At 32.1% G+C, this 12,180-nt stretch overlaps 1 protein-coding gene and 1 long non-coding RNA gene across 15 annotated transcripts in view; one reads left to right on the forward strand and one right to left on the reverse strand.

Moving 5' to 3' along the window:
• The window catches only part of LOC128988505 (troponin I), an 80,502-nt gene extending 77,616 nt beyond the window's left edge, over positions 1 to 2,886 (forward strand). For 8 of the 14 annotated variants that reach the window (XM_054409855.1, XM_054409857.1, XM_054409856.1 and 5 more), the window contains one exon: positions 2,553 to 2,886. In XM_054409855.1, the coding sequence (XP_054265830.1) occupies positions 2,553 to 2,612 (60 nt within the window). In that variant the 3' untranslated portion in view covers positions 2,613 to 2,886. Of the gene's footprint in view, positions 1 to 584; positions 744 to 2,552 lie in introns of those variants that run through there. The other 6 variants (XM_054409861.1, XM_054409863.1, XM_054409862.1 and 3 more) reach the window with 1 other exon arrangement.
• A 5,066-nt stretch (positions 2,887 to 7,952) lies between these two features.
• Positions 7,953 to 12,179, reverse strand: LOC128988510 (uncharacterized). Its single transcript, XR_008490388.1, has 4 exons — positions 11,762 to 12,179; positions 10,751 to 10,916; positions 9,728 to 9,838; positions 7,953 to 8,078 (listed from the first exon to the last, which is right to left on the reverse strand). It is a non-coding gene; the product is annotated as an uncharacterized LOC128988510 (long non-coding RNA).
• Position 12,180: the final 1 nt, after the last annotated feature.

Genomic DNA, 12,180 nt, shown 5'->3' on the forward strand with positions numbered 1-12,180 from the left:
TATATTTTAGAAACAAAGCGATATACCATAAACATAGTTATGAATCAATCTAAAGCTATATAGGTTGATTACTCTGAGTTCCACTAATTTAAATTGAATATCATAAGAGAAAATGAACATTTTTGAACTAAAACCAATGTGGATTTTCAGTGTTATTATAACATTTTTATATCTTATAGAATTTTTTTTACGGAAGTTGGCTTTTCTGTGTTATGTAGAAAAATTAAAAAGCTATCTAAATCTTTTTGGATTATTGCTTACTATGATGTTAATCAAAACAAAATATTTCCTAAAACTTAACTCATAGAAACCTTTTTCATACGATTTAAAATCATACAAATATTAACAGATTGAAAAATATTTCACAATTTTAATCAAATTTTTCTAGATATCTGAACATTTTTAATCTGCACATTGCTTGAAATCAGACCACTATAGATGTAATATTTCCACTCCTCAATATTCAATTAGATAATTCCTCCAACTACATAACACTACATAGGTGTTTTCAATTTCATCTTTTCTCTTTGGCTCAAGGTTTTGTAAAGTAGTTATTGGAACTGAAGATCTTTTGTAATCCGCAGCCCAAGAAATCCGAGAAAGCAGAGTGGCAGAAGAAGTGAACTTCGCCCCATCATCTTGCCAACTTTTATCTGTTATATGTGGACTTTACAAAATTACAGTTTATTTTATAAATAACTTGTATTCCAACCCTAAATAAATATGTCTGTGTGGTCGTTCAACCCAAGTGACTGTCATACCTTCTCATGTTTTTGTCGTTTTAAATATCACGATTTAACTTTTAAATGCCTCATGTGATTTTTAACCTGCGTACAGTTAAAGTTGATTTTTGTAAAATTGCTTGGTAGGAAAAAATAAAAGCAGAAATTTAGCTCAAATAGTTTATTTTTGGTTCTAAAAGATAAAAGTTTCCTAAACATTTTAGCATGTTTGGCATACAAAGTTAAATCGTGACAAAAACCTAACTAATAATTTTTGTGTTTTGTCCGTTTCAAAATTAACTTTTTCCTTTAAAATGTTGTGTCAGTCTTTACGCAGCTAATAAACATCAATACTTTTTTACACAACACTTTTTACATTTTAATATAATTTGCAAACCGTAATGTTTAAAACAAACAAATAACGTACAAGTATTGTTACACACGACTGTAATAGTCAATGGATTTCACTGGTAGGTCAGCGAATCACACACAAGCACAATATATGTTTCCCGAGGTGAGACTCATTGTTTTTCTGCACGTACATGTTTGATAGCAGCCGACTGTGTTGATGTGGTCGCTTCATAAACTTCAGCCTAATACTCTTCTGTGCCCAATGCTTGACTGTTGCAGTCTTATACTTGTCTAACCTTTGGTAACGTCTCTTTCTGCAGTCTTCGAGGCTTCAGCTTATACTGTCTTGTGTCATTTTCCATTTTTATTTTTCAGGTGATTTTTTCCAGTTTGGAGTAGCCTCATCGTTGTATATTCATTTATCAAGCTTTTATTGATGTTTATATTTTCAACAGATTTTGTTTCTTGGTATTTTTAATTCTATTGAATAACTAATATTAAGCTAATGTTGCGCTATATTGTCTATAATTATTTTGTATTTTGTGTTTTGGATTATTTTACTTTGTTTACTATAAAGCTCTCGAAGATAAATTGTACATAGCTTTTCATGTGTATAAAAACATTATTGAGTGGAAATATAGACTAAAAACAGAACTTATTTTATCGTAGGAATAACAATTAACTTAATTTCTTTTGGAAATTATTATTTTTATAAATACTATTGTATAAATTAAATTGTTAGCCTTTATTATTAACACTTTGAATTTAGTTTGTTGCTTTTAAAATTGTATTTATCAATAAATATAAGTACTGTACTTATTTATTTTATTATTCAAGTTGGCATCAAAACTATTAAAACATTACAATAGTGCTATGAAAATTTATTAAATAATGTTTTATTCAATCTTAGCTTCATGAAAAAAGGTGGAGGAAGTAAGCAAAATATTCTTCATTGAAAAAATCACATTAAAAACAAAAAGATTTTTAATTCTCTTAACATTGATTATTTTAGGATAATCTTTAAGTAGTAAAAAAAGAACAATTTCATTTAAAAAATTGCTCATTCATACACTATTTTCCTAAATTAGAAATAATTAATTGTGGTAGATAGCAGTATTGGCCTAAAAGGTATTAGACTTTCTATAAATACAAACTTTAAAGTCAATTCTCCGAGGAAATATTTTGTATGGAGAAAATAATAGATAATTTCTGACCATTTGATCCACAAAACTGTTTCAATCCTAACCGTCATTATTATGTTCTTCATGGTAAATTAATCCACTTGTAAAATGAAGAAAAAATATTGTTCATAAATTAACAATGGCTAAAAATTAATCTTCCAAAGATAACATCAACGTAACCAAACGTTTAGTCACTGTTTTCAACGATTATAGATTATGAAAGTCTATTAAACACTACCTCCACAAGTAAAAACTGGTGATTAAAACATTAATTAATGCAAACAATCTTATTTTTCAGAAAAAGTCCATCGTCGACTTCAAGAAGGACGAAAAGAAGGTAGTTGAAGCGGAAGCATAATGCTCTAACAATTCTACTCTATAATTTATTTACCAATACAAATTATGTTTAAGTAACAAACTTATTAAGTAATTCCATCAACACGTAAGTCAGAACAGCATTATGCCCTTAGACCATCCAAATGTAAATGAATCAGCTCTCAGTACGTGTATATAAATATTTTTGTATGTGTCGTTTTAGTTGCATGTTCGCCCATGCCTCCTATTGGTTTTGTATCTTCGACCGTAATGTATGATTGACACCAGCATGCAAATAAATATATTCGAAACAAAGAGTCAATTTTGTAGTCCTATTACCCCTGTCCTTAGTGGAAAGTATAAAGTAAGTAGCCTACAATATGTCTTTACAGTATGTAAATAGTATGTCCTAAAAGTAGAAACATTGAAAATGTGTTGTCTTTGTCTATGAGAAGTGAGTGGTTTGACAGTTTGAAATTTAATAAAGTTGCTGTATCAATAAGTACCCAATAGTAGAGTCAATTTTGTTTAAACTCAAAGTAGAAAACTGTTGTTTTAAGAATGAAGTTTTACTTGTTTTAACTACTAATGAGGCATTTTGTCTTATAGTTCTGGGTGAGTGTTTAGTATGGATTGAACGTAAATGTTTTACTAGAAGTATTATGTCATGATGTTAATTATTACAACGACCGTATGCTGTCAGCTCTAGTATGCTGTGACCGGAAATATACTTGTGACGAGCAAGGAAGAGCCTAAACGTCGAGCAGTGTGCGGAAATTCCTATCACACATTGCAAAGGGTCTTCTTCCACTGTGAGCGTTGTAGTACATGAGGGCGAGGGAAGAGTTGGACCCTGCCCTAGACACCAGCAACTAGAGCTAGATACCACTTAAGTGTACAATTAAATGTTTCTTCTCTACCTATTTCTCTGTGATGTTAACAAGTCAATAAGCAGGGTGTCTACCAGTTCAGAAGTAACTGAAAAGTAACACATTTTAATTTTAACACGTTCGCAACCGCAATAGTGAAAAAATTTTCATTCATATAGACCAGTGACGCACATATGCGACGGCCGGTTTCCACCCATAGACTGCCGTCGTATATATGCGACGGCTAGACACATGGAAATAGACTGACGAAATGAATTTGCGCCTGTGTTCCAATGTTATAAAAATGCTTATATCTTAGTAACGGTGATGTCTGACGCACAACTGCATCGCTTGGTCTGTGGATATGATGATTGGTGACGTCATATGATAGTTGGAAAAACTGGTCTTTACTTTTCTGCATCACTGTATGAATGTATGCTGCAATATCCTATGTAGCTTTTATATTTGTTCAGTTATAAACTGTTCTTGAACAATCTATTTTTTTTACTTACTTTCACCTCAAAACACAAATAAAAATGAACTGTCGCATATATGCGGCGTTTGGTCTATTTCAAGAAAAATATGGTAATTTTCACTATTGTCTTCGCTGTAGACCGGGCGTCGCAATTATGCGACACTACAAAAGGTTATCAAAAATATAATAAGAATATACTATTTACAAACACGATTGCAGTGTATTATAAAGTAAATGATTACTGTTTAACAGGTTTTTGCCCGTGGTCTGTGTGTACTGTTAACCAAGTGACAGCCGGTCAATGTGTTAAGATTAAATTGTATACCCCGGTCAGTGGCAGTGATCGCTGCATCGCATATATGCTCGGTAGCGAACGTGTTAAGATCCCAAAAGTCACAGAAAACTATAGTGCTTAGCTAAAATAAAGTTGTCCAAACCTGATTTTTGTTTTTCACTTTACTGCAGACAATGATTAAATTCATAGTGCAGAATAAGAGAGTGAACATACATTGGGAGCAGGCAACCAGTTCTAAACTTCTAAACCAACATATGGTTATACACATTGGTTATGGCACCAACATATTGTATACCTGACTATTTCATATTCAAGTCACTGAAAAGAAAAGGATTGTCTTATCGGTACCAAAGATTGTGCGTTTTAATGATGTCCCCCCTCCCTAAAGTCACTGAAAAGTAAAATTTAGTTTGATCAACTGGTAGACAACCTGTTAACCTTTCAGAGGGCGCATTGGTTTTCAAAACGGGAGAGGGCGCACCTGGAGGTTACTTCCAGGTCAATAAAAACAAACATTTATGAAGTAAAATTTGTAGCCTATTTTAATGCACAAATTAAGTTTTATTTTTAATTTTAAACATCAAAAATGTGTTTAGTAAACTCTTAATTATAAAATAACTTAATTAAGATTTTATAAATATAAAATTAAACTATTATTCAATCGAATGTTCTAACATAAAAAAAGTATATGAAGAAAACTTTGACAAGAATATATTCAAGAAGTTAATTTAAATTTTACCACTTTGTCCTATAACGTGGTTTTAGATGATGACACTCTCAATACCTGATGTTTTAAGTAATTTAACATAATGGGTATCTTAATACTAAATGGCTCTGTACATACGTCGTTCGTAAATCTCCCTTTCAGCACTGGCTAAGAGTGTTGCAATTCGAATTTAAACTTCTTCACTCATCTTGTAAAAACTATATATTTACTAAATAATGACATAAATTGTAAAAAATAATCGTTTACAGTAATTGTTTACACCCAATAATCAACGAACACACTAAACTAGAGGTCGCATCACGGAAGTTGCCTCCAGGCTGTATGAGAATCGGCAGAGCGCACACGGAAGTTACTTCCAGCCTCTTACAAAACTGAACAAAACTAACAAATATAAAATAGTAGGGATGAGTTTTGACCTTCACTCTATTCTATGAATGAGGTGCGTGAGGTACAGTGACACTCACACTGCCGACACCACTCAAAATAATATAATCGTGAAAAATAAAACATCCCTGGAGGTTACTTCCGTGATGCGACCTCTGGAAGGTTAAGACTGTTACTATAAATGTAAGAATTTACTTTACCATCCAGCCATGTCTTTATATGGTTAACTTGAGTTGTAATAGTGTTTGCCATACCAGTGACTGCCAGTTCCTGAAAGAAAAAATTTCAGTAGTTTTTAGATATGAAACTATCAAACTACCTACTGACCATTGACTATTGGATACTGAAGTAGCCATTCCATATGGGCCAGCTGTCACCAAGTTTTTAGTAAAAAAAAACATAGTTCTGTGAGCCAGTCATAGATTGCGCTAGAGTCCAAACATCTATTTTTGTCATTATTTTTTGTTACGAAGATAGTTGATGGGGCACAACAGATGCTATATATTACAATAAGTCATCCTATATGTTTGACTTGGTTGAAAAACCTGTATATTTGTCAGAAATAAGTCATTTACATCAGCGCAATCGTTGGTGGTTTACGCCAACTATATCAATTTTGATTTTAAAACTGGTGACAAATTTAACATGGAGATGGAACGTCTAGTGCTATCAAAGTTTTTTTCAATAACTACTGATTTGAAATGTAGATTAGACCAGCTGACCAGCTGATAGTTGGTAATTTAATGATTCTGGTTGATTAAACACCTGGTTTCAGTAACAAAGCTACAAAGCTTATCCGAAGATAATTCCTCTCTAGTTTCAGGTTTGAATACACACTACTGTCTGATAAATTATGGTGATAATACCTCAATCGTAATTCTCTAAGAGTGCTTAAAACTTTGTGCCATGTCTTTAACTATACAGCGCATCTTGCATATTCTGTAGTACCTTAAGAAGACACACAATACACAAAAAATGGTGTAGCTGTAAAATCAGTCACAACATTTTGTCACATATTAGTCTCAAATCGTAGGTAGAGGTATTAGAGGCCATGGTAAATCCTTAATTTATAGTTAAATTTCCCGGTCTTAATTTTTATTGTCGGGTATTTTAACTATATTGACATTAAACTTTTTTTTTAACAGTCCAAACAAAAAAAGGTCTTGTTGTTTTAAAGGTCTTGTTATTGTCTAACATAAGCCTTGGTTTATAGTTAGATAGCAGACTATTAATGACAAATAAGTCCAGAATCTTCTTTGTATCTATCTTGATCTGCTTAAGATGCGTAATAATCATCTTGCTTCAAAAGACAAGAATATGAACCCAGCCTTTTTGAGGCTAATCACGAACCACTCGGTTACCCAGTTAATTTGTCGGTTGATTTTATTTCAACCAACGTATACAGCAAAATAAGACATCAAAGCTCAGTTAAAATGCATAAGCTTAAACTTGGATATATCACATTGTGGGTGTAATTTAAACTAGCAAAACTGGTCAGAGAAAATTTTAAATTAGTGAGTTCTAGTGAAATCTTGTAATCAAACACTCAGGAACATGATGAACGTAACATATACCATGACATGGTTTGTATGAAGCCCCATACATGTTAGCCAAACGTTTATGAATCATTGCAATCAAGATGGGCCATCGGTGTATCTGGCATTTCCCACATAGCACCGAATATTTATTTGATATCAAATAGCTATCAAATTTTTGACATTTGAATATCAAATTGATATTCACGAACATTCGTTTGATATCAAATAAACGTTCAATTTAGGTTCAAACGTCACTCAATTTTACATCAAATAAATATTCAAATTGAATATAAAATAAATATCAAATTTGACATTCATAAATTTATTGGTAAAATATAATAAAGAGAATATGATTGAATTTACATTCACATTTTAAATATGATGGTGATAAATATTGATATAACATTTTTGACATTCGAATATTAAATTAATATTCGCGAACATTCATTTGATATCAAATAAATGGTCAATTTAGGTTCAACCTCACTTAATTTGACATTAAATAAATATTAAATTGAATATCAAATAAATGTCTCATACATTTATTGGTAAAATATGTTTAGAAGAATTAGGTTGCATTTTTTTCACATTTCAAATTTCATGGCGATTAAAATAATATCAGTTCAGACTTCTTTACTGTTCTTACCTTGATTTGACTTATTATTCTGAAGTTATAGGTAGTTTGTTAAAGTTCTTGGGTGACCCAAAAATGTAAATATATATATATATATATATATTTCTTATTTGACAAAACATTAACAAAAGTATCACAAAACATATTTGTTTAAAACAAAATTGCATTCAAGGAAAACATGTTAAAGAAAAAAGTGAATTTCTCAAGTGAATTTTTAAAGAGTTTTACTATACCGCAGATTTAATACGTGATCTCTTCCTCTTCCTTAGTTGAAAATGCTGTCAGTGACAGTGAAATATTCTAATGTTTTGTGTATATAGTGTAAAGTTTTGTTTTGTGTTTCCTGTGCCAGTTTGGACTCTTTCCCATTCAGGTAAGCCTGCTATCCTCTCAAAAAATCCTAAAAAATCTAGGCCCTTGTGCTCTATGCTACACCCTTAACCTAAAAAAGTTTGTTTGTATGATAAAATAAGTTTAATTAAAAATTATTTAAACACAAATATAAAAAAGATATGTACAATTTACAAAAAAAAATAATTCTGGTCTTCTTCATCTCCCAAATGGCCTTCTTGAGTTTTCTATTGTTCCTGTAAAAGAGGTTCAACAGAGTTATTTTCTAAGACAGCTATAGATAAAATATAATATGTTAGACAAGGGGTATCCAACCCTTTTTCCTCGGTGAGCACTTTTTTGTCTAAAAACGCCACCGATTTAGCGACTAACGTTAATTGTTCGCTACTCTATCGAATCACAACATCATCTACTATCGATGCGATTGTAGTTGTCGTTTGTCACAAGATAAAGGCTTTTTGTGATACGGACGAAATGATAGCATTCTATTATAAAATTAAAATGTCGTAACCTAACCAAATTAACCAAACTTGCTGATTGTGAAAAAATTGAATTAAGGTTTACTACGGACAAAATGAGAGCATTCTATTATAAAATTAAACTGTCATAAGCTAACCTAACTTGCTGATAATATAAAAAAATATACAAGATAAAAATTGAATGAAGATTAGATTTAACAAGGTTAGGTTTGCAGCCATGGAGAAGGTAAAAAGTTTTTTTGAGCATACGTCAATAGTATAGGATAAAGTAAATAAGTTTGCCAAATTTTATCAAAATCTATCCATAAACAAATAAACTACATAGTTTCCTTTTTTAATAATCTAAAATATAGTTCTGTTCATAAAATAAAATTATAAATGCCTCTAATTCTAACGAAAGATGTGCAATTAAGAAGTAATCACATTCTAAGCTAAATCTTTGACAAAAAGTTCAATGATTTTTTAGTGAGAATAGGCTATAAAATTTGACACTTAAAATGTCAGCTAGTTTAAGATTTCAATTTGTAGTTCTGCCAATTAGGATCAATTAAAAATATATATATTTAAATTAATCTGCCGCTACTTGACTACTACTAATATTCCCGTAGGCCTATTGAGAAAAAATTAGCAAGTGAGAGACATTTACTATGTTCCTATTTAAATACGTTAACCTGCCAACTTGGAGACAGGGTATTGTACACAAATTTTGTTGAATGGGGAAGAGACAGTTAATTGCTCTTAATTATGGTATGAGCCGTGAGGTAAATAAATATCCCATGGCTGAGCCTGCATTCATTGACAAAGTTCTCTTTTTACACCTCAAGGAAATCACGGTCAACAATGAAGTGTGTTGCTGGGATTGCAAAAGACAATCACGGCACCGTCGAGACTGCAGTATAATATGCTCGTGAGTCTTGGCGAGATCACGGGAGATGATCACGATATAGCTGAGACCACCTGACCACATGTGTTTACGCAATCGTGGGAGAATATAATTGGTGTTTGCTATAAAAAATAATAATTTTCAAAAACGTATGCTGGCTTTCTGCTGGCTGGAATAAAACTGCACGAGGGCCGGATGTAGCCCACAGGCTGTAGGTTGGAGACCCCTTCGTTAGGCATTTTTAAGACCTATTTTTTTACTATACCTGTACTTTATAATTAAATTTGTCGATAAGGCATTGAGTTCTTGACAATAAAGAAAAAAGAGATGGATAAAACCGCAGATTAAGTTTTGCTCATTTGCATAGCCTGTCACTGAAAATTCACAAATTTGAAAAGAAAACATCACAGTAGTTAGATGTCGGCCTAATCTGTTAATTATAATAAAATTTAAGTTCTATATTAGGTAATTAGATAAGCAATCTTTTCTTTAACCTAAATTATAAATAACACAATAAATTTACCTTGCATCAATCCTAAACTTTGCTGGGCGAAGCCAATTCTTGATTATAGTAGCAACAACATATATTTCCATTACACCACGATCCTAGTGTTCTTGCGTACCGGTTCTGCCTCTGTATAAAAGAGATTAGTATTAGCACTAGAATTTGTATATATTTTAATTTTCCTGATCAACACCCAGGATAGCCTACAACTAGGTACACATATTAAATTGTTAGTGAAATCTATTTTATATTTTGATGGCATTTGCTTCTTTTGAGTAGCCTTGTTAAAGCTAAATCTAAAAATTGAAAATCTAAAATTGAAAATTTTGACCTAGGTAGTGGTAAAAGTAATCCTCAGTCACTTGAACGGACAAATATTGGGGTGAGCACTGACTGAAATGAGTGCAACGGTCGGATGTAGTTTGGTGTGTGTATAGGCCTATGTGTGCGTTTAAAAAAATTCAACTAATACAGTTTTCTTTTACACAAGTTAGCACTGCCAGAATATTTATATAGTGTAAATCAAAGACTTCCTATATAAGTGGGTCACAAAAAAGAGAAACTCTCTTAACTGTGTGATGAACCTTAGGCTACGTTATTACCCAATAGGTACCTATCATGAAATAGGTTGTGTTTTGGTGGTAGAGCCTAACTTATCTACAGTTCCTAAGAGAACCTGCGATATATTATCGGACGGTATATATATCTGATTTGATATTAATATTGCATAACCAATTCACCAAATCTGCAAATCATAACTCAATTTGATGTTTACATAGTGAAAAAACATAGGGAACGATGTATTGAATCGGATAATTATTGATATATAATGTTATTCATCCGATAATATATCGCAGGTTCTCTGCGGAACTGTACCAGTTATGGCAAAAAAGACATACACAGTCATGGCGAATCAAACAGAAAAATTTAAATAAAAACACCTAAGATTGAAACTTTATTTTAACTTTGAGAAAACCTAATTGAAATATATGTATGTCTACCTATTATTAATGTCTGATTGTAAATAAAAAAAAAACTTACGCAAGATAGCTGGCTTCAGATGCAGATTGCAAAAGAAAAATTTATTCCTCCTTCCCAGCCTACAGGCTGCTAGACAGCCACTTTGTCACTCGGGAGAATTGGTACCGTAGGCAAATTATTCACTGCTACCAAATAATAACTTCCACCAAAGCTGCAGAGTTATCAACTGAAACAATGGAGAGAAAACTACTTTTAGTTAAATTCATGCATACCTTTCTCTGGCCTAAATATGTATCAAGATTAGTTAGGCCTAATCATTGGTTGGTAAAGGAAGCAGACAACAACTAAAATACAAAAGACTAAGGACAATACAGGGGTAGACTTTCGTATCTGTTGTCAAAAACAACCGAATGAAAATATCGATCGTTATAGCCTATGTTCATTCAGTTGTTTTTGACAACAGATACGGAAGTGTACACCAATTCAGTTTAAAAGGAAAATGGATTTCAAATAGGCTAGGCTATTTCTTTTATAATACCGGTAAATTGTAACCTGGTTGAGGTAGAATATGTTAGGCCTCGGCTAGCCTAAATTAAGTTAACTTATTCTTGATGGTGAATTTACATAAACTTAATTTAGTGACTGACGTAAAATATAACCCACATAACTTAGTAATATTTCAAAATTAGCCTAACAAGGTATTACAACACAGCATGGTATTCCATTTGCCTTGTAAACCAGTAAGTTAGTCCTACTTACTAGCCTATATATTGAACACTATTTTCATCCGGAAGTTGCCCTTTGAAGCTAAATAAACTACTGGTTCAGTAAGAACTAAGCAAGCCGCCTAACTTAGTAGCTTACGCCTAGGCCTAATTAGTATGCAGAAAAATACTTCCTCTAAAACAGATTGCCTATTTTGAGGTTTCAGATTTATCTATTTATACTTAAGTTAAGGCATTAGGAATGATAAGTTGGCCAATTTAATTTGTACAGTAGCTTAACTTAGGTCTAGGTAAGGCCAAGGCCTAAAATACGTCTATGTTACTAGGTATAGTGACTTATACTTACATACTCCAAGGATCAAAACGTGAAAAGATGTTCGGTGTAGGTTATGCCAATACCCAGTCACAAAAATAACAACTCTAAACTAACAGTGACACACACTAAACAAAATATCAGCACACTTAACTGATTTGAGGTTATGTCTTGTTCTTGAATCTTGATACTCTTGTTGCTTCCATAGTTTATTTTCACTACTTGTGTAGCCTACTCAACAAGTTAGTTGTCATAGGTACATTTTACATAAATCGTGTACTTTCCCTCAAAATGGGCAATTTGTTGGTTAATAAATAAATAAATCCACACCGTGAGTAAACTGGCCACCACTGGTCGCGCGACGGATTTTGTAATTTGTTTTGTATTGTAATGTTTTGTTTTGTTTGCTGAGTTAGGTTAGAATTAAGTTGGTGTTTTCGTTTTGTCTTCAG

Source organism: Macrosteles quadrilineatus, unplaced genomic scaffold (assembly GCF_028750875.1).
Source record: "Macrosteles quadrilineatus isolate MER2022 unplaced genomic scaffold, UCM_ALF_1.0 Scaffold_3__2_contigs__length_128488019, whole genome shotgun sequence".
Taxonomy (NCBI): domain Eukaryota; kingdom Metazoa; phylum Arthropoda; class Insecta; order Hemiptera; family Cicadellidae; genus Macrosteles; species Macrosteles quadrilineatus.